This window comes from Podarcis erhardii (assembly GCF_964252035.2).
Source record: "Podarcis erhardii genome assembly, chromosome: 16".
Taxonomy (NCBI): domain Eukaryota; kingdom Metazoa; phylum Chordata; class Lepidosauria; order Squamata; family Lacertidae; genus Podarcis; species Podarcis erhardii.
In genome coordinates this window covers 28,546,202-28,569,770 of record NC_138514.1, presented here as the reverse complement: position 1 = coordinate 28,569,770, position 23,569 = coordinate 28,546,202, and the positions used below count along the sequence as shown (strand labels likewise).

General features: G+C 45.3%; 1 protein-coding gene across 1 annotated transcript; it reads right to left on the bottom strand.

Annotated features, from left to right (window-relative positions):
• Positions 1 to 5,639: 5,639 nt before the first annotated feature.
• Positions 5,640 to 17,029, bottom strand: ORAI2 (ORAI calcium release-activated calcium modulator 2). The gene is made up of 3 exons (XM_081843623.1): positions 15,868 to 17,029; positions 11,492 to 11,732; positions 5,640 to 7,898 (listed from the first exon to the last, which is right to left on the bottom strand). Exons 1-3 carry the CDS (start codon positions 15,972 to 15,974, stop codon positions 7,353 to 7,355), a joined length of 894 nt encoding a protein of 297 aa, XP_081699749.1. The 5' UTR covers positions 15,975 to 17,029; the 3' UTR covers positions 5,640 to 7,352.
• Between the last annotated feature and the right edge of the window lie 6,540 nt (positions 17,030 to 23,569).

Sequence of the window (23,569 nt, the reverse complement as noted above, 5' to 3'; positions counted from 1 at the left end):
CTTGGGTCTTTTTCTGATAATTCTACTAAAGTTGTGGTTTTCAGTGATCTTTCAAGGAACCCCTTGCTCCTCTTCCACCAGCTCTTAGGCACACTGATATTTCAAGGGACACCGGCAAGACTTCTTGGGCTTTTTTATTCCCTGTGAAAGGGCAGTGTACCCCAGATGTAGGAGATTAATTAAAAGTGCATGAAACTTGCACATATATAATAGCTGCAGGGCAAACACCACAGGTAAAAAGGTTATGAGATGTTGCCCCGTACCAGGTTAAACCATTACACTGTTTATTTTTAAATGTTGCTGAATTTCTTACAAAACACTCAAGGCAATTAACAATCACCAAAGTTAATGGTTAATTAAGACAAATTGAGAAAGCTCATAAGAAGTTGATGATAGGTAGCCGTGTTGGTCTGCCATAGTCAAAACAAAACAAATTCCTTCCAGTAGCACCTTAAAGACCAACTAAGTCAGTTCTTGGTATGAGCTTTCGTGTGCATGAAGTGTTGGTCTTTAAGGTGCTACTGGAAGGAATTTGTTTTGTTTTGAAGAAGTTGATGAGGTCAGCAAAGGTGAAGGAACCAGAAATGGGAACAACAGACACGCCTCCTGCAGTGAAAAGGTTTTCAGCCTGCACCAGAATACCAATGGAGGCAAGAGCGATTTCCCAGGGTTGTGGGCTCCACAGCCTGGGTCCTGCAGTGGAGAAGGCCCTTGTCTGTATTTCCACCAACCCTGGGAGGTGGTACCAGGCTATTTCTTAGTAAGCAATTGCATGGAATGCTACCTGCATCCTTTTTCTTACAGCTCCATAAGTAAGAGGTGTAGCTTTTCTCAGGCAGTGACACCCCTGGGGTCTGCTTGCTGCACTGTGCCTTGACTCACAGCTCCTGGGACTGAGCACTTTCACTGCTCTGCTTTTAAGAGCAATTAACTGGAAATTGAATGTGCTTTACTGTAGATTCTCCTTCAGTAGCCCATGTTCTGCCTGCACACAAGGATTGGCAGTTTATATAAAAATAATACAGTACAATCACACTAATGCTTCTCCCCCCCCCCAAACATAATTTTAGAAAGCTGGGAAAATACGTCTTAAATCCAGCACAGAATCCCAGCTGTCTGATAAATAAAAAGGATGTAAGGCATTTGACAACATGGGACATACTTCCTTCCCTTGAGGGAACCCTGCTCCACCCATGCTCTGCTTGCTTCCTGACTAAATTGTAATAGGAAGATCCCCAGACAGCAGGTAGCACCTGTGCTTTGACAGTAACCACAACAAGATTCTAGGGGCTGATGAAATCATACGCTCTATTGCACCAGTATTCCCCCCCCCCCCGGTATGCAGACACGAAACACAGCTTAATATTTGCCATGTAATTATATTCAAAAGTGTGAAGAATACCTACCATATATATATCACACAAATGGTGTATTTTGCTTTTCTCATGATGACTCAGCTGGCAGCTATGAGAGAGACTGCTACAGAATGAATAAATAAATAGGCATTGAAAGAACAGTATTTAAAAGTATCTGCTGGTGAAGAGAGGCTGAGGCTATGGAAAGCCCCCCACCTGCAGAATCACCTGCATGGAGAAGGATACAGGTGGTACAACTAACAGTTCTGTTACTGATTCAGTTGACTATTAAGGAAACAAGAAGAGCCCGTCTAGTCCAGTATCCCAGCATAATTCAGGGTCCTGTGAAAAATTATGCTAGCAGCTCAGATCCAATTGCCTGACAGTGTTGGGGGCACCTGGCTGGGTTTTTGAGGGGGGGTGGCGGGGGCAGAACAGCATCAGTAGTGGGCCCTGCTAGAGTATTGGGACCTTGGTGACTGCCCATGAATGCGAGGTGATGGTGCAAGTCCTATAATTCAGACGCCTAAAGCAGCTAAAAATACCAGCGCCAGATAGGTAGATGCCTGCTTGAATATATTTAAAAATATTTTGATCAAGCGGCACCAACTGGGGGTGTGCATATGTGGGGAATCTCTGGGGTTGGAGTTCCACAGTTTAAGCATCCTCCTGCCCAGCTCCCACTGGGGTTGCCATCAAATACATTATTAAGAAAAAAATGAATTGCTAAAACAGAGGGCAAATATATTGGTGACATTTGAACATGCTCATGTGTGCCTACACTAGCCAGGTGATAACTGTTTATTGGGAAACATCAGGACCTCTGCTGGTCTCCCTTTTGATGGACCAGGCAGCCCTTCACACAGAGAACTGTCCTCTTAAAAATAGGACACATGGCCACTCTGTCTCTTCTCACAGATCACTTTACAAAGGGAGAATCCTTTCTTCTCCCAAACTGCAATTATTCCTCTGAAATCTAGGGTTGGGAACAAGAAATTAGGGCGCAAGCCTGACAGAAGGACATAAAACGGCAACCGTGCTTTGCAATTCCTAGATACGCGAACAGAGATTTGCGAACTTGCAAAAATGGTTTTTAAATCTACAATTAATAATTTAAGAACGGATTTTGGCGCCTTTGCTACTGCAGTTGTAATAGCCTTAAAAGTACTTAAGAGTTTGACAGAACGTAAGCTGTGACTCTCAGCAATTTATTTTCTAAAAGATCAAGGGTAGAAAGTGAATTTGACGTGCTTCAGAAATTCAGTGCCTTGAACAAGCTTTGTCAAGGGGAAGGAGAATTGTTCTATCATGTTACCAGAATCCACTAATCAAAAGTGCAAATCAGCAAACAACCAAACATCCTTGATGAGCCACAATTTATGACAACAGTACAAAAAGGTTTAGCTTGGTCTGCAGAGCAGCTGTGGTTCCATACCACTTTTAATTAAGACAGAGAAGTGGTGGGTATGAGACCTTGGAAACCAGATAGAGATGAGAAGGACCTCATTAGCTGATTACAAGGATGAGAGAGGCCTGGTTACCTGAGAAGCTGGGTTAAGGGAGGGACATCAAAGCAGATGGTGATGCCGCACCAAGGCTGGCAGCAGTGGCCTTTATGAGATAATGCTGAAAGGAAATGCGCATAAAAGACAACAGGGAAGCTTGCAGAGATGCTGCTGGCATTTTGCCCTTACAAAATTTGGGTAAAGAAGGAAATGGGAGATTTCCCACTACTTAGCAATGCAGAAAGTTCTGGCACCACCTCTGAGCAACATAAAAAGTTGAGGGTGGGATTGTACTTGCTCTTCCACTCCCACTTCTCCCCCCCCCCGCCCTGTTCTTCTGTTCCCCATTTCTTGTAGCAATGTAGCTGTACGTGTGCATGACTTACAATGCTTTATGACTTTGAACACGTTTAAAAATAAATGCTAAAAAGAAGAGGGAAAAGGGCAGCAGATCCAAGTCCTGCCACAAAAAAACTTTGGGGCCTGGGTCACTCCCTAACAATGCCCATTTCCAGACTTAAGGGATTCTTCTGAAAGTCATTAGCCTGCAGCTGCTCACAAGACTTGGCAGAATGATTTATTCCTCCAAAGGTCAACCGTTTTCATTATGGCCAAGAATATGGCCTTTCAAGAAAGACTGTTCTGGATTTTACACACTTCGGATGGTTCACTGCTTCCACTAATTAGCAGCAAAAGAATTTTGCTCTTGCTTCTAGGTCACCCAGCTCATTGTACTCTCTCACACGCACCCATTTTTATTGTGAACTGACGCCTATCGCAAAGTATGAAAAATACTATTCTTCCTAACTGTCCACCCCTTGGTAGTTACTAGTTTTGTTTTTTTCGGTTTCTCCATTAACGGCCCCCCTGCCAGAGCCACTCCCATCTGTGCAGCCATTTTCTCCAGTACTGTTGGGTAGCAGCTGCTCACAAACGAAAGCCTTGAACCAAGTCAAGCCATCGTTTTGCCTCATCCAGCACATTCTGCTGAAACCAGTGGGTTAGGGTTAGGGTTAGGGCAGTGGGTCTTCATGGAAAGCATGAGTTCTGCCACTGAGTTTTAGCCCTTTTGCTAGGAACTCAAATATGAAAACCAGGTTGGGAGCATGTCCAAACATGTCTTGGGGTGGGGTGCCTATTTTCTGAAGTCCAGTCCTTGGAAGATAGTGACTGGATCGTGTCCAAGGGAGGGCGAGGAAGACAGCAAGGGGTAGAGATGTTCCTAGGTCATTTTCACTAATACATGCATTTTTAAGCGCAATTCCCTCTAGTTTATGCACCTTTGTACATATTCCTTGGCCAGAGAACTGCACTGCAAATTTCAGAGAAGTGCAAATTTCAAAGGGTGTTTCAGTTTGTGTAGTTTCAGAAAGTACGTATTAGGTTCGCATATATGTGAATGGAATCAAATTTTCAACCTTTCCTCTGCTCCAAAGTGTAGGATGCAAACCCACTTCTTAATTATTATTTTGCCCTTTATCACCAGGTGATCCTAGGGTGGGCTACATAATAAAACAAGTACATACACTATCGCACAGGAAAAGAAATGTGTGGTATGACATTAGCAAGCATAACAAGATGGCAAAAATAATTTCATCAACTCCCTTGATATGCTCCTCTGTATTAAACATGGACTTCATCGTACAGTGGTACCTCGGGTTAAGTACTTAATTCATTCCGGAGGTCCGTTCTTAACGTGAAACTGTTCTTAACCTGAAGCACCACTCTAGCTAATGGAGCCTCCTGCTGCCGCCGCGCCGCTGGAGTACAATTTCTGTTCTCATCCTGAAGCAAAGTTCTTAACCCAAGGTACTATTTCTGGGTTAGCGGAGTCTGTAACCTGAAGCATATGTAACCCGAGGTACCACTGTATCAGGTGGTTGTTGAAGGCCTGGTAGAAAAGGAAAGTCTTTAGCTTGTGCTGAAAGCTAAGCGATGCCAGCACCAGCCTTACCATAGAAAGGGAATTCTGCAACGCTGAGAAGGTCCTAACTCAGATCAAAACACTGCAGCCTTCACCCAGAGCTGGAATAATGAGGACTTGCTTTGCTGGTGGATCTTAAAAGCCTAGGCAGGACAATACAGGGAGAAATTGTCTAGAAAACTAGATGCTAGGGATTTGTACACAAGCTCTGAGACCATGAATTGGCAGCGTAATTTAGCTGGGTCCACGTTGCAAGGAAAAGGATTCCGACTAAACATTAAGGAAGAACTTCCCAGCAGTATGAGCCTTTGAAAGTGGGGAAGAATAACCTTGGAAATTGATGAACTTGGCATCCCTGCTAAGTAGCCCTCCAGTCTGATTTAAAGTGACTGGAGGGCCACTTAGCAGGGATGCTTGAGCAGATTACCTGCATAGAGAAAGGGTTGGGCTTCATGACATGTCAGGTCCCTTCCAACGCCATGATTCTATGATTTCCCTCCACTGTGTTACAGATTTATTGATGGCATTTATCCACCACCTTTGTAATATTTATCCCAGGGTGGTTTACAATGAAAATTAAGAGAGTCAATATGTACTACCTGCAGCCCTCCAGTTCCTGGAGGCCTTGTTCTCAAGGAAACTTGCGACTTTGCATGCTGTTGTGCTGCCAAGGGAGCCCCACGCACTTGCATCACTGGGGCTTTCGGAAGAACTCGAAGATCAAATCCATATCAGGCTTGTGATTTGGGCCAAGTGCAGAAATGAGCTCGGGTACCCCATAATCGCACAAGCCTTTCCCTGACTCTAAAGGACTTCAAAGAAGTAACAGATTTTTTTTTAAGCATCTCAAAGATGGCTTAGAAGTATTTAATAATTGGCAGTTTAGGCAGATTTCACAATTTACACGTGGGGGTGGGGAGGAGTGAGGAGATGTAAATGTAAATACAATATACTTATTAGTTATAATATGATTAGCGTGTCCCGCCGGCAGCCAAGCATGACAAAGGAGGAATGAGGTATAGCTGTTAAGGACATACTACCAATATACAGATTAATTTAAACATTTTGGCAACAGTGTTTGTACAGCAAATAAGGTCCAAGGTGCTGTATTTTCTTTCAGAACAAGACTGTTACGCATACAAAAGAGCACTTTTTTCTGTTTTCAAGGTGCAGTTCCCAATGACCGCAAACTTCTCACGTACCATACAGTTATCCTGTTGTTGCAACACAGAAACGCCGGGGATGCCGTAAGCCTCCATGAAACAGGACACAACGGCTCAAGCAGCTGGCAGATGCTATGCGGGTTTGCTTAAAAGTTGATCCCAGCTCAACAGGGCTACTTCATCACAAATAATTTGTTGCTCATGTTGTTGCACGAGAAAGAAGCTTGGATGGCCCCTCAATTTTTGATTTCAGTTAGCCAAACACACTCTGAAGATTGGTGGCCAGGGGTGGTGGTGGGTGGCATCCTGTATAAATGCTGTTTAGGTGTCAAAGCAGCCAGCTCTTCAGGGAACAGAATGCTTCCAGGAAGAAGAGGCCCCAGTCCTTCCCTATGTCTCACCCCCATGATGTGATTCTTCTTCCTGTTTCTACGATATAGCTTAGGGCACACACAAACACGAAAAACTGCTCAAGCAGCAGCTGATGGCGGCTGTTTGGGCTTAGGGGTACCGGCCGACCAGCTCTGCTCTGTGTCAGTTTTCAAAACTTGTGCAATGTACAAAACTTGTGCAATATACAAGTGGACACTATGCCCATTCTAAAGCGCATTGGGGGTTGTGCTAGGAGAGAGATTTTCAGGCTACAGCCTTTTATATACACACAACAACAAACTTTGGTTATGCATTCACACCTGCATTTCTACTTGTGTAAAATACTACATGGTGCTCTTTAAAGCCCTTCTGTTCTTTGCTACCTGGTTTTTGTGTTGAAAGACAGATAATTTCCAGCCCTTCCACAGAGGCAATGGAGCCCTCGCTAGCCGCTTTCTCAATGGGAACTCTTTCCACCCTATAGAAGCTACTTGAACTGGACAGAGGAAAAACTCATCTCTGATAGCATCCACCCCCCGCCCCAGTTTCTGGTCTTGTCACAATTCCAGAAATAGTCCCCGCCCCCCCAATGTAAAAAAAGTCACTGTGGACACATTTCACAGATTTCCATAGATGTTCACATACTGCGATTTACAAACTCCTCTCCAAAAGTGAAGTTTGTAAATCAATTGACGGTGAGAGAATCACACCCCTTTCCTCACTTTGCATATAAGCTCCTGCAGAAAAACACGACCCCACTTCACTAAAACTGATGCATATTTTTTAAAAATTGCTTAGTCTGTCTCCCTTCCCACCCACCTAAAAATGTGGAAAGCTAAAGGACAAGCCCATCTTCAAACAACTGCATAGATGTAGGTAAAGGGTTCAGTTTTAACGACACAGTAACATCACCCACAGATTTGAAGAGCTGGCCGCCCAGAACGTTTTGGCATCTGAGAACGTTAGGCACCTGGGGGTTAATTCCTGTTATGAAAATCCTCAGAGCTGCAAACAGAAAGGCACCCGCTGGCCATCACACAACCTGCAGCCCCCGGTCGTGCCCATCCAGCTGCACTTTCAGTTTGTGGAGCTCTTCAATCTCCCGGTTGTGGCGCTCGGTTTTGTGGCGGACGAGGGAGCGGTAGAAATGGATGGTGAAGACGACAAAGATGATCCCCACCGGGACCATGATGATGGTGGAGATGAGAGCTGCCTGCCACCCTGTATGCTGGCTGGTCTTCTGGACAATGGCAGTGCCGTTTCTCAGCACGGAGTCCACGGGCAGGAACTTGATCCAGCACAGGAGGACGACCTCGGCGAGGAAGAGGAGGATGCCCAGGACAGTGGAAAAGCCCCAGGCCAGCTCAATGTAGGGGTGCATGCGCTCGTGGGGGGACTCGCTGATAGAGTTCAGGTTGTGGATGTTGCTCACGGCTTCCACGTTGGGGAGGATGCAAGTGCTGATGAGCAGGGCGAAGAGGTGGACAGCCACAAGGATGGTAGTGCAGGCACTGAAGGCAATCAGCAACATCGGGGGGTACTGGTACTGCATCTCCAGCTGGACCTCCACCATCGCCACCTGAAAAGCAACATCCGTCAGTGTGTGCTTGCCTCTACAAAACCCAGGAGAGAGTCGGCAGTAAATCACACCAGTCAAGTTGCTCCTTAATAGCAAGAACACAATTAGCACAGACTGGGCAGAGCGTTAGGCTTGATGAGCATGGCAGCTCATCCCTGGTAGGTCTTGCCTCATGAATCAGTTGCTGAGACTGATAGTCCCTCCAAGCAATTGGAGACTGTGCCTGCGTGCAGCCAACCTCTCCTCCGCCCTTTTCATGCCTCTTCTGGTTCTGGGATACTAGAGGGGAGGGGAGCTTGTCACAGCAGGAGAGGGAGAAACCTGTGATTCGTCACCAGCCTGACTCATCTCTGCCTCTTGGCCTCCCTCCTCTTCTGTTTCAACTTCTGCCTCTGATTCTGGACACCTCTTTGCCACGGACTCTCCCAGCTCACTAGGTCCTGTTACCCCTTCAGCTTCCGACACCGCCTCTTCCCAGTCTTCTTCCTCCGACCACACATTGTTGTCCCACCACCAATTCCTGGACTCTGAGCTTTCTTCCCTTGGGGGATTCCCCAGCTGGTTCCTCCCACCATTCCTTTGCATCCAACCAGTCTGTGACAACTGCTAACCCACAAGAACAATCCACACAAGCAATTGTCATTCACTCAATGCATGAACCAACATGGAATTCACTGTCATGGGACATGGGGATAGCTCAGATGGTTTTAAAAAGGGGACAAATTAACAGGGAATAAATCTATAAATAGTTACTATTTAGAATGCCTATGTCCAGAGGAAGAGTATTTATTTATTATTATTTGTTATAAGTGGGACTTGATCATTATAAAAGTTGACAGGTGGTTTCCCCCCTATATGTGGTAGCTACACCCTCGAAGGCATTTCCTTTTTGGGAAAAGTGTTTTATGAAGCTGCTTTAATCACTAAGCAAAACACGCCTCTAGATTCCAAGATCACCCTCTTTTCATTCCATGTGGAGGCTGCTCGGGATCTTTCAAATAGTAATAAAAAGTGTATAACTTGTTTAATGACTGCAGCAAGCCTTATAATTATGAAATTCTGGAAGACTTTAAATAGAGACCTTTTGGAAGCTTGGCTGTCACAACTTCGGGATCTAGTTTTGATGGATAAGCTAATTTCACCCATGCCGGGGGGGGGGTGTACAGGCATAATAAAATCCAAGACTTTATCTTCAATCTGGTGCAAATTTATTATGTACGCAACGCTGAAAGGACATGGCTACTGACCACTTGCAATGTGTGGCAATTTATGGAATGACGCCTTTATTCCATAAGTGAAATGACTCTTTGCACAGGATACTCGATTCAGTTCCCCCTCGTTTCCCCCTGCTGCCCAAAAGCCAGTCAATGCTTTTTTCTTTTCTTTTTTCAATTTAAAGGGGCAAGGTTAGCAAGCACAGATTTTGACAGGTTACCAAGACCAGCCAAACTCGGTGCTCCTCTGCGCTAGAGTGCACTTTCAGTTCACACAATGTTGTAAGGAAGCCCAAGGTCCAGGCTAACGCCTTGTGTGAATTCAGCACGCGCTGTAGAACATTCCTGCGTGTTGAAGGTTGCTGAGTTGGCACAGGGGTGCCTCAGTAGACATACAGAAAGGCTCCCTGAAGTGGGGGTGTGTGTCCTGAAAACAACTCCACAATTGTGCCAGACCAAGAAACCATCTGGGTCAGGTCTCTCCGGGAAAACATTTTCTAAGTAGGTTAATTCAATATACAAATTAGCAGTAGTCTGTGCTACAGTGCCTTTTTGCATGAAAATACACACACACCCTGGCTCCAAAGAACATAGGAAACTGCCTTATACTGAGTCAGACTCCTGATCTATCTACCTCAATAGTGCTTGCACTGACTGGCAGCAGCTCTCCAGGTCTTTCCCAACTCTGCCTAGAGATGTCAGGGATTGAACCTAGGACATTTGCATGCAAATCGTGGACTCCACCACTGAGCTTTTACAACAGCACATCTTAAGCAACACCCTCGGGTTTCTACTGCATAGATGTCTCCAAGGCGTCCTCATCAGCAGGCCTCAAGTTGATCTAACTTCTCTACCAGTAAGGTTTGCGCTTGCTGCAAGTGTAGCTTTGCACATTCTCAGGCAGGGAGACAAACATGGCACTGGGGTTGCAGGTCACCGCAGCATCTCTCTTGCCATCCATGTCTTTTGGTCCTACCTACACCGTGAGACAGCACTCGGGGCCTCCCCCTCAAAATGCCCATGGGGGCAGGCTCACAAAAGGCTTAATATTCTTAGATAACATGACATACAAAGTGATGCCTGTTCCATGCTACTACAGCTGGACAGAAGCCTCCTACACTGCTTACGTTTCATTTTCTCTTCCCTTCCCTTCAGGACTGTGGCAGGGGAAAGAGGCCAGGCCCTGCTCAGTTATCTATTCGTGCCAGATGGAAGGGGCCGATCAGAGCCGTTTCGACAGAACCGCCCACCTTATTAAATTTGTATACTGTCCTCTACCCAGAGATCTCAGGGCGCTTCACAACATAAGATCACAAAAAAATAAAAATGAAAACAACCCCCCCACACATTTTAGAAGGGTGTTGGATGCCAGTCAGCCAAAGGCAACTAAGGTCTAAACCCCTTTCAAAGCCCTCTCATTTGGTGTTCATAATGTGAGCTGAAGCCATCCAAAAGGCACATGGAGCCAATTTTTTTCAGACACAGAAATGAAACTGACAAGCTGCTTTTATTTCTACATTCAGGGGAGATGTATGCAAGAGCACCAGGAACCAGAATTGGCCCTACCATTAGGAAGAGCAAGACTCAGGGTAGCTGATTTGGGGTGATACTAAAGGGCATCAAATGATCAGCTATTTACCATTGCTGTATTTTTATTTTTACTGCCAGGACAGGGAATGGGAGAGGCGTTGGTGGGATTTTCTAGCACAGGTGTTAAAAAACTTGACTAGCCTTAGGCACATACCTGTCAACTTTTCCCTTTTCTTGCGAGGAATCCTATTTGGAATAAGGAGAGGTTAGGCTGGCCTCAACCAGAGCCAGGGCTTTTTCGGCTGTGGCCCCGATCTGGTGGAATGCTCTGTCACAAGAGACTAGGGCCCTGCGGGACTTGACATCTTTCCGCAGGGCCTGCAAGACAGAGCTGTTCCACCAGGCCTTTGGTCAGGGCACAGCCTGACCCCCTCCTTTGGCAATCTTCACAGAACTCTAGCCCAATGGTTGCCGTTAACCTGTTTTGAATTAATTTTATAATGAAATGATTTTAGAATGTTTTATCATTTTACTGTTGTTAGCCGCTCTGAGCCTGGCTTAGGCTGGTGAGGGCGGGATATAAATAAAATTTTATTATTATTATTATTAATGTGGGGCTCGAACCCAAGACCCTGGAATTAAGAGTCTCGTGCTCAGCTATTCGCATGGTGTGAGCGCAGATGCATGGGGTGTTTTTTTTGTACGCTGTAGGTTTTGTTTCTGCCTCAGGCTGCTTCTGATCCTGGGTCAGCATTAGAACATTCACATTAGCTATTAACCACAAGCTACAGACCAAACGGTTCAGAGATCAGAGCAGATTTTTGCAGACAAGCTGCTATGAAAACATACCATAGCAAATCCAGAGAGTAACGCAGAAGTCCGGCTGGAAGCTTTCAACTTGGCTCGGCTCAGGTACAATTTCCGCCATGAAAGGGCCTGGACGGAATGATGGTTGGATGTGACCAGCTCGAGGTAACTGCGACGAACCCAGTCTCGGTAGTCCATGCCCTTAGCGGCCGGCTCACTGCAACAAGTGGATGCGGGAGGATCCACTGGGACATTTAACTCGGAACTCATGATGAAAGGCAAGCTGTGGGAAGGTTGAGGAAAAATCAGCATTGCAAACACCAGATACACGCCAGGCGCTGTGCGGAAGTCAAAGCAAAACGAGTCCTGGCTTGCAATCTAAAAGCACATGAGATTAGAGGAGAGGGTAGCTGGAGCAAAATGAGAAACTCCCCACAAGTTGGAGAGTGTAGGAAAAGGGGGAAGGAGAGAAAGGATGCAAAATATTCAACAGTCAGCCCAGGACCAGGAAAGAAATTAAAAAAGCGAAACAGTGCATGGAAAGGTAAAACACAAGAAGGAAAAGATGAGTTTTCAATAACTTGTGAGACAAAGAAGTCTGCAGAATATTTTGAGGAAGACAGGACAGGACAGGAAGCAGGGAGATAAGAAACAGCTCGACCAAGGGTGAATTTAATAACTACAAAGGCAGATAAAAAAGAGCAAGATCATGAAGCGATTTAAAAGCTCAAGTGAGTAAGTTTAAATTCTATCCGAAGCAAGTGAAGGGGAACACGTAGGCCACCTTCGCATGTAATGTTAAGCCAGATTTTCTGGCTTATAGTGGTTTTTTGAGAATAAGCAGTGCTACACTCTGCCCGGTTGCTCCCATTTCCCTTCTCCTCAGTCTGAGCGGAATAAACAAATCAAGAAGCTTCCCGTTACATTATCAACCTGGAGCCCACAGCTTGCTGCTGCCTTGCTGGTCTTGGCAGGAGGAACAAAGAGCAAAGGGGTGAGGTTTCTTACCTTTTAGGCAGCTCCCTCTTGCTCCCTCTCACCCATACACCTCCTTTTCCTTTTATTGTTCCTTAACCACTCATCCCTGTCCAAACACTCTCATTCTGCAAAAACACTACTGCCAGGAGATATGCAAACGTAGCTGTCTATGGAGCAGCACTGTTTGCATAATGAGAGCAGAATGTGGGGGTGGAAGGTTCGGCAAGAGAGAGAAAGAGTATTTGCTCAACCCCCAGTTTCTGAGCAGGTTCTCTAGAATCCCTCTTCCTTGCCATCTACCCCAGAGTTTAAAAATCCCAAGTTGCTAAGCGATATGTTGGAGCAAAGGCATTTAGTCTCTCTCTCTCTCCCCCCTCGCCTTGTGCAAGGATTGGTTCTTTAAAATTCAATGCTCGCACCTCAAAACATTAGTATTTGCTCCAAGTATTCAAAGCCTCCTCCCCCTTTCCATCTACTTATAGGGTGGAAATGGAGAAAGCTTTCATTCATGAGCCACAATTTTAGAAAAAGAACTGTGTGTGTGTGTGTGTGTGTGTGTGTGTGTGTGTGTATGAAAGAGGAGAGAGAGAGAGAGAATGCAGACAGAAAAGAATTTAAGCTCAAGGTAATAAAGACTACAGTGAGATGGACCTCACTCACTTATAAAACAAGGTTCAAACAGAAAATCAGATGTGAGGGCTGCAAGGTTGGGAGTTCTATAGTAATTCCACGGGCCTGATCAAATAATATTCCCAGCTTCCTTACCCCCAAATTATGTATTTGCCCCAGAGATGCAACATGAAGATAGCCACAATACTGTATAGGAAGAATCCTGTACTGTGTTACTTTTATGAAGTATTGGTGCATTCATTTTCCCTGAAGCACACTAATTTCATTTATAGAACTGATCTTCCACTTTTCAGCTTGGAAGCTCTCAAGAGGCTCACTGAAGGAAAACATATTTAACATGGAAGATTCCAAAAATTTAAAAAATTTAAAGCATTCCCAAGGACTGTTTGGAGTACACTGTTAGAAATACCAATGGCTTTTGGGGGGACGGGGGTAAGGAAGGTGTTTGTTTGGTGCCTAAAAGAAGAAAACAACATTGATGCTGGCCAAGTGTCCCCACGGAGGGAATTTCAAAAAGAGGAAGCATTGCTGAAATTGCCCTGTCTATATTTGAGGGGGATAACTAGGGCAGGGTCCCAGGTTCATGTAGGGGAGAGATTCAAGAACGCACTGGTAAATTTAGGCTTGTGTAATTAAAACAGATCAAGCTTTGTGCAAGCAAATCAGAATGAATGCTCAATAAACAGGTCACCTGGGTGAGCTCAGAGAAGTCAAGGTAGTGTGTGAGGGGCTGGAAGTTGCCCTGTAGGTATGCTGGGTACCATAAATGTTTGCCACATCTTTGGCCTCTTAGATGCTGCTCATCTTGCCAGCTCGGCACAATCCAATCCCTGCACCACAACAGCTACCTTTATTTGGAAGATAGGACTTGAGTGATATCAATAAAAAGGAATGTTTTATAGATAAGAACATCTAATTCAGCATCCTGTTCTCACAGAGGCCAACCAGAAGTTTCTGGAAAGCCAGCAAGCAGGACCTGAGTGCAACAGACCTCTCCAGAGGCATAGTTGGGGGGACAGGGGGGGCACTGGGTGCCACACCGTGGGGGGCAGCACTTACCGTGGGTCGTGTAGTGCACCCAAGCCATGCGTCTCTCCTGGGAGTGATGCAGCAGTCTGGGTGCCTGCAGGCTCCATGCTGCCCGAAACGGCAGTGTGGGGCTTGCTTCTGCCCGCTGCCTCCCTCACAGCTGCCCTACAGCCCTGCCCTGGCTTGCTCTGCCCAGTGAGTAGCTTGTCCTGCCCCCATGGACGATTCATCCCGCCCCCGGGGCACCCGAGCAACTAGCTACGCCGCTGGCCCTCTCCCCACTTGTAAATTTCAGCAACTGATGTTTAGAGGCATACCGCCTCCGAAAGTGGAGACAGAACATAGCTATAAATTCTACCCTGCTCTTTTCAATGACTGCACCTAACAAAAGCTCACTGTTCTCTTCTGGGAATAATTCAATGAACTGCTGACAACCTATTATGCCCTAATGGCTTCAATCCAACATACCTTAACAAAGAGATTGTGAACCTGTGTCTGTAAGATGTTTTGGACTAGTCAGGTCAAAGCTCTGACTAGTGCAGCGTCCTGTACTCACAGTGGCCAACCAGATGCCTATGGGATGCCCAGAAGCAGGGCAGGAGCGCAATAGCACACTCCTCAACCAATATGGCCAATGGTCAAGGAGGAGGAGTTCTATAATCCAGCAACATCTAGAGGGCTGCAGGTTCCCCAACTCTGCCTTACAGACTGTCTTCTCCAATGACCCTGTTCTCATCTCCAAGCTCTGCAAAAGGTGACCTCTGAATGGTCCTACTGGTATATCAGGTTTGCAAAGGGAAGAAAAGAAATATGATCAGTAGCTTCCTCCAGGTTTCCTTCCCCCTGGAGACTCACTGAAGTCCAAGCCTGATCACCACCCAGAAGTGTTACTAGACCTCCCTTTGAGGATCACAAAAACCAAGATCTAGGATCATATTTTCAGTAAAGGATCACAATCAAGGATGAGCTTTCAGGAGGATCACAGCCAACTTAGAAAAGAGCAGAGAAATTCCTATGAGTTTTGTTGCGTTTTATTGTGTTTTAATGCACAGCTCACTCCTACGCTTTTGAGAGGCTATAAACTGAAATAGTGCGGGGAAGCTGCTACAGCAGGGACTGGCAATCGTTTTAGCCTCAAGGAGTGGGTGCCCTACGTCAGTGGGCATGGCTGGCAGTAGGTGTGGCAGTGGCTGGAGCCAATGTTGTCATTTATACACACACGCACATTCACACACACTCCAATACAGTGATTACAGACTGTGACATTCCCAGGTAGGCTTACATAATGCAAATATGCATAAAAAATATGTTTGCCTGATCATCACACATCATGACTACCAAAAGGGCATCTTCATGCCTTCTCCCTCATGGATTTAATTTTATTACATTTATAGCCTACATTTTCCCCAATAAGCTCAAGGCTCTGAACTCATCTTATGATCACAATACTCCTGTTAAGTCGGCATGTTAGTCGGCAGGTGAGAGTTAGTAACTGGCCTGATGTCACCCAGGGAGCTTCATGGCCGAGGGTAGATTCGAACCTTGGTTTCCCAGGTGCTAGCCTAACATTTTAACCGCTATTGGGTTATTGGATCCTAATTTGCATTCAATACAAGAACCTTTAAGACACCCCCTCCTCTCGCAATCTCAACTTACTCCACCAACCCCTGCAAAATGAAGCGGCAATACCAACTCACAGACTATATACTTTACAAAGCCGGAGGCTGGAAGAACATCAGATTATCACAAATTATTCATTGTCTTGGAATAAAAAAACCTACCCTGATTTTGAGAATGCAGCCTCTGCTAAGTCTGGGCCCCCGCTGTAATTCCACGGGCTTCGGTGGGCGTTGCCTTGGAGAGAGCATTTGGTCTCGCCACAAGTCATGTCAGCAAAGCACTCCGAAGAGGGGAAGTGCTTTAGGAGTGCTGGCTGATGCTGGGTTTGATCTTGTTTGTCATCTCTGCTTCAAAGGCAGCAGGGGGAAAGCCTTACATCTCTTTTCTTTCCCCCAAGAGCAGTGAACAATGTAAGCAAGGGTAGAGGGAGGGGGAAAAAATATCCTTGTATGCACCAGACTCAATCTTCTTTTTCCTTGAATTAGTTTTTCAATGCATAGTCTCTCCCCCCCCCCACAGCTATAGAGAGGGAAATGGGGGAGGAAAAGCCCATGAAATGAAGGAGGTACAACCTGTAATATTTCCATGCAAAACTTGAATTTGTCTTTGCATGCTTCCCGTAAATTTCACTCCATCTCTTTTCTCATCAAATCAGAGGTCCTTTCTTAGTACCCCTCTCTTGGGACCCCTTCTTCATCACCCCACGGACATTTGCAGGACATCAGTGAATCTCTGTTCTCTCCGTTCCCCCCTGCCTCTAACCGCCACTACTCCAGAGTTTTCAAATAATCTACTTTTTTCTTCCCATTTGTGCTGCCAATAGGAGACCAGCTTCCTATCTGTCTAAGAGCAACTGTTCCCTAAAAGATCATTGTTCCAGACTCCTCTGTTCTTCCTCACTCCACCCCTAGAAGTGTGTTCATTTCTTCCTCCCGACTCAATAGCCTTGCAGGCAGCAAACCGTATCATATTTGGCTGAATCAGATATACATGCCCCTTCTTCCATGTCTCCCGCAGATCTCCCTGCCCCCAGCCTTGTTCTTATGCATTCAGAGGCTGCCCTGTGCCACAATCGAGAGTGAAATTTTTTGTTCCAAGCAGATCGATGGATGCAGAGCCAGTGCTAAGAGGACGATTAGCTCTAGCACTGTTTAGCTGGTGACGGAGGGTGCATGATGAGTCATTGGAATGAGGCCATGATCTATTACTCACGTAGAAAAATGCAGGTTCATCGTAATGTCTGAAATGCAGCACATTTTGTTTCCTGCCATAAACACACAAATTGGGAGGCAGTAATGCTTCTGAATGGGACGTGGGTGGCGCTGTGGGTTAAACCACATATCCTAGGACTTGCTGATCAGAAGGTCGGCAGTTCGAATCCCTGCGACGGGGTGAGCTACTGTTGCTCGGTCCCTGCTCCTGCCAACCTAGCAGTTCGAAAGCACCTCAAAGTGCAAGTAGATAAATAGGTACCACTCCGGCGGGAAGGTAAACGGCGTTTCTGTGCGCTGCTCTGGTTCGCCAGAAGCGGCTTAGTCATGCTGGCCACATGAGCCGGAAGCTGTACGCCGGATCCCTCGGCCAATAAAGTGAGATGAGCCCTGCAACCCCAGAGTCGGCCACGACTGGACCTAATGGTCAGGGGTCCCTTTACCTTATAACTTTAATACTTCTGAATACCCGTTGCTGGAAACCACAAGAAGGGGAGGAATGCTCTTGTGCTCGAATCCTGCTGGTGGGTTTCTCAGAAGCGTCTGGTTGACCACTGTGACAACACGAAGCTGGGCTACATAAGCCACTGGCCTGATCCAGCAGCCTATGTTCTTAAACTGAGTAAGCAAAATGCACATAGCCGTGGAAGCCGCTCCACTGTACAAAAAGGAAAAGGGGAAAGTTGATGTCCAGCAGGCATCTTTCCCCTGTCTCTCCTTCAGTGGGGAGAAGGTGGATGGAATCATGCCTGGAATCTAGGGTGGTACCTTTTCATTGATGAAGTGAGAGAGTTAAGGATGCACTGAATACTCTTCCATGGAAATCCATAGGAATTAAAAGCATCTTGTATGTGGACTATGCTGTGTTTACACTTTGAGCTCTCCTCCCTCTCTCATTTGACACACATGAACACCTACTAGGCCAAATGAAGGTCTTCTGTTTGTCAAGCATTAAATGGAACCACCTTTGCTCTCTTACAGCTGGCTAAAACTCTGTCCCTGAATGAGTGAATGTTTATTATTACAGCTAAACAGCCCGCATAGTAAAACCTGAATCTCAGCATATTTTTTTACATGAATGTTATGTCCCTGAACATGTGCTGCAGCTGTGCCAATGCCTGCTTTCCCCACCTTTCAAATCCATCATCAGAAAACCACCTTTACCCACATGGCTTTTGGCTCGACCCTTTAATACCCACCCCCATCTGTAACTGAGCTTTGATCATGACTCGCCCTCATATGGGTCCTCATATCTCTCAATACTTCCCCTATTGTCTTAAATACTTCCCCTATTGTTTTAAATAACAAGCTCCTTCAAGGCAACAACCTGCCTATTTTTGTCTACAAAATTCCGTAAGGCAACCTGTAGCCCTCCAGATGCTGTTGCACTCCAGCTCCTGCCAAAAGTCAAGGTTACAGCGAGCTGTACACTCATGATGTATACTGATGCCCTGGGGAAGAGCACTCACAACATAATGAAGACTTACAAAATTACATAGGAAGAAACAAACAGGTCTCTGCCCCCAAGGAGTTTACAATCTTAGGGTGGTACTCAGTGCTAGCTCTTCATCAGAGTAGACTCACTGAAGTCATCATGGACATGACTAAGTTAGGACCATTACTTTCTATAGGTCTACTCTGAGGAGGATTTAGCTGACTACAACACTTGTAGTGCAAAATGTGCATTTACTCAGAGGTAAGTCCCCACAGTGTCTGGGTGGGGGCTTGGCGATACAAGCACCCGCATCACATACAGAAGGTATCGGGTTCAAAAACTGACATCTCCAGATAATTCTGGGAGACTCCTGCCTAAAAACTGCCCCTAACAGGCAATATGGAATTATTGTCCTTAACCGTAGGGTTTCTAGACATTTAATTACGTATTAATAACACAACATTATATCCACATTATTTACTATGCATCATTTCACACTGCATCGCACTGTATGGATGTGCTGCACATAGAATACACACATGCTGCTAAGATTTGGTTGGCGAGGTTTGTCACTAGTCCAATCCCTGCCCTGACTCTCCTCTCCTGACTCTTCTGTCAACAAACAAGATCTTAGGTATTGAGAGCCCTTTTTAAAAAACGCCACTAATGAATCGGGGAGAAGTGACACACGTCCCACGCCATGACGGATCCTATTCCACAAACGTGCAATATGGTGGAGCCAATTATTATTATTATTATTATTATTATTATTAAACCTCTTTATGCACCTATAGTATTATTATTAGATACTTTTGGTTTGTTTTAAGCCGTTTTCAATATTATGCTTTCCTAGGAATGCTGTGTTTTAATTGTAACCCGCCCTCGGACCTGGGGGGGGGGGAGGGAAATAAAATAATAACAACAACAATAATAATGGCAATCAATAATAATAGCAATATGCAAATATGCAAATGAGCAGCTCCCCATCGCAAGGCGTCTCCCCGAAGTCCAGCCCTCCTGCCGACTTACCCCACAGGCAGCAGCAGCAGCAGCAGCAGCAGGAGGAGCAGCACCGCCGCCCCAGCCCCACTAACGCCGCCTTCGCCGCTGCCAAGGCAACGCCAGGGTCCCGCCACGTGACCGCTCTGGAGTAGTGAGCACGTGACCAAGCCTCTTCTCTCTCTGCTACCCCTCAGACAGGTCTAGATTCCCGGCAGGCGAGAGGAGTCAGGAACGAGCGCGTGTTGCAAGAAGGGGTTTCATGTTTTTCGTTTTCCATTAAAGAGATAAACATATATACTCTCTGTGTGTATACATATACAGCGAGAGAGAGATACATACACATACACATACACATACACATACACATACACATACACATACACATACACATACACATATACATATACATGTTGTTTAGTCGTTTAGTCGTGTCCGACTCTTCGTGACCCCATGGACCAGAGCACGCCAGGCACTCCTGTCTTCCACTGCCTCCCACAGTTTGGTCAGACTCATGTTAGTAGCTTCAAGAACACTGTCCTACCATCTCGTCCTCTGTCGTCCCCTTCTCCTTGTGCCCCCCATCTTTCCCAACATCAGGGTCTTTTCCAGGGAGTCTTCTCTTCTCATGAGGTGGCCAAAGTATTGGAGTCTCAGCTTCAGGATCTGTCCTTCCAGTGAGCACTCAGGGCTGATTTCCTTAAGAATGGATTGGTTTGATCTTCTTGCAGTCCATGGGACTCTCAAGAGTCTCCTCCAGCACCATAATTCAAAAGCATCAATTCTTTGGCGATCAGCCTTCTTTATGGCCCAGCTCTCACTTCCATACATCACTACTGGGAAAACCATAGTTTTAACTATATGGACCTTTGTCGGCAAGGTGATGTCTCTGCTTTTTAAGATGCTGTCTAGGTTTGTCATTGCTTTCCTCCCAAGAAGCAGGCGTCTTAATTTCGTGACTGCTGTCACCATCTGCAGTGATCATGGAGCCCAAGAAAGTAAAATTTCTTACTGCCTCCATTTCTTCCCCTTCTATTTGCCAGGAGGTGATGTGACCAGTGACCATGATCTTGGTTTTTTTGATGTTGAGCTTCAGACCATATTTTGCGCTCTCCTCTTTCACCCTCATTAAAAGGTTCTTTAATTCCTCCTCACTTTCTGCCATCAACTCTGTATGTATACATATACAGCGAGACAGAGATACATATACATATACAGCAAGAGATACATATACATATACATATACATATACATATACATATACATATACACATACACATACACATACACATACACATACATATATACATACAGTATATGAGGGATTCCCTATATCTATCTATCTTGCTGATTTCACACACCTCCCTAAATGTGCTTGGAAACAAGCCTAAGTCTTCTGGTGGCAGCTCTTTCACATCAAGAGCCATGTGCTCTCCTCCTGCCAGCTTCCCGGATGACAGGCAGTGCCTCTGAGCATACAGAGAGGGCTCCTCCGGCTCCCCCCAATTGTTAAAATCAGTGCTCAGAGCAGTTGGAGCATCAGACCCATAGCTCTCAAAATTATGGCGGCGGCAGTTATTTATTTATTGATTGTTTTCCGAAAGGAATATAGCTCAGTCAGTAGAGCAGGAGACTCTTGATGTTAGGGTCGTAGGTTCCAGCCCCATGTTGGGTGAGATTCCTGTGTAGCGGGGGTTGAACTAGAATGACACTCATGATCCCTTCCAACTCTGATTCTATGATTGAAATGAATAAACCGCTTCACGGTAGGAAAAAAGCTCAAAGCGGTTTACAAAAAAAAAAGGAATAAAGTTATCTAAAAATTACAACCATAATTTGAAACATGTGGAAAGTTAAAGCCACAGTAGAACAAATACAAACTTTTGAAACATCTGGATAGGCTTGCCTATTATTTTATTATTATTATTATTTAGAGCATTTGTTCCTCCTCACACTAAAGCCAAAAGGGGTCCCAAAGTGGCTTACATACAATCCATTAAAGCTAGATTGTAAACCTGCAGGGAGGGACTAAGAAGCAGGACGCAGAAGGAAAACGGGACAGGGAGGGAAGAGGAAAAAAAGCAAATTGCAGCACTTGTTCTAATTACATTCTTATATCTTCCTTCTGCTTCTGGGGATGGGTGTGTCAGAGCATACAGGATGAGTGCCTCTCTTTCACCTCTGGGTATGTATGTATGTATGTATGTATGTATTGTTATTCTATACTATTTATGGACATGGCATTTACAAAGAGCAAGTATGAAAGTGCTTAAGTGTCTAAAAGTAAAGCACAGGCTGCCCCCCTCAACTCTAAAATTAGACCTGACACAATAGAGCATTTCACCTTCATTTTCTATACCTGTTATAAGAATTTTAAGGTCTTATATATATAAAATAGATGTTCATAAATGTACCAAGCAAACACATACAAGTATGTAAACCACGTGTCCAACACCCACAGAAAAGTCCTGAAACCATTTTCACTCTCCTAAAATGACCTCAAATATTTCTTTGCAAGGTTAAAGGAAATGGGAAATCTCCCCATTGTCTCTTTCACAAATCCTGTCTTAAGGGCACATTTAAGATATGAATAGGGTGAGCCTGTGACCTGGACTCAAGAACTGAGTATTTACCATTACAAAGGAATCGCCAGACTGCCCAAATAATGTAATCAGTTATCATTCTCAGGTAACATGGCAGACAGGTTTTCTCCTGTAGACCGCCTCTTCTGTGAAGTAGGTATGATGTATCTGGGGGGTGGTCTTAAGCTACAGGGCGGGCAATTTAAAATGTCTATATAAGGGCTTGTGCGCATGGCTTGGTGTTCTCCTCTTCTCTCCTGCGTGTGGGGGGAGCACCCTGTTGCAACAGCTTTAATAAAGATCAGGCTTATAGCCACTTTGCTTTTGTATATTCTGGTCTGGTCTCTGTTCATTTCCTGACCTCCCCAACGCTCTCTCCAAAGGTCTAGTCTTCCTTAAGAAGCTGAACCCCTTGAAGGGACCCCTTTGAAGCAGCTCAAAGGTGTGTGTGAGGGGGGAGAACAGAGATATTGTTAGTCGAGTAAGTCCAAGGAGACTCGTTCTCTTTGTAGCCCCTGAAGAACTGCCAATTCTAAAACTGGCCCTGGATTGAAAAACCAGCCTTCTCTGTTCCCAAGCTCTGCCATTTATTTTGTTTTCCCACAGATTCTGTCCCTAAAGGGCTCAGGACTCCAGAGGTGGTAACATTCTAAGAGCACCAAAATACATGAGAAGTTGGCTGGAGCGGAATTATTTATATAATGTGAACTATGTTCTACACGAGAGCTTGGATGTACTCTACAAATAGGTTGAAGGCTGTTTGGTTTCTTCTATTAATAATGCAGAAATGAGGATGATTTTCAAATTGCATGCTGTGAAGTCTAGGAAAAGGTAAATGTGTTTTCTGCCACTAAATTAGTCACAGCAAGTCTTTGTTGAAGCATAAAATGGTGGAAATAGCAGTAGAGGAAACTAAGGTGAGATTAACACAACACTCCTATGAAAACCTATCTTGAGAGCAACCTGTCTTGAACCCAGCAGGACTTTCTAGTGAGTAGATACGCCAAGACTGGTCTGCAAGATAATACAACAAAATTAAGTGTTTAATCAAGAGATGTGAGGAGGGGAGCACTGAACCAGGAGGTGGCATTTCAGCAGAATATGTGAAGTTGAAACCATTACCCAGTCTTTCCTTGTGACAGTTTTCTCCTATAATTTTGCACTTGAATCAACAAAACCACTGAGAATTAGACAGAAGCCCCCATTTCAGTCTGCTGCTAAACATGCTGTTGCTCCTCATGGAGGGTATGGCTGGCAGTGGCTACTTGCCATGATGGCTAAACTACGGCTCCACCGTTAGAGGCAGTAATGCTTCTAAGTATCAGTTGCTAGAAGCCACAGCAGCTCAGGCCCTGTTTGCGGGTTTCATCTGGTTGGCCACTGTGAGAACAGGTTGCTGGTCTAGATGGGCCATTGGACTGATCCAGCAGCCCCTTCCTCTGTTCTTACAAGCACAAGATTACCATCACAATACCAGGAGGCTTAAATCTCCAAATGTAGGACCATATGATTCCCTTTTCCTTAAATAGATACACCTGACTCCCAGATCTCACTCCCAGATCTCTCCCAAGTTCCCTGCTCTTGTCTTCACACACACCTGGCCTTGTCCAATATTTCTGCCCTAATACCTGGACAC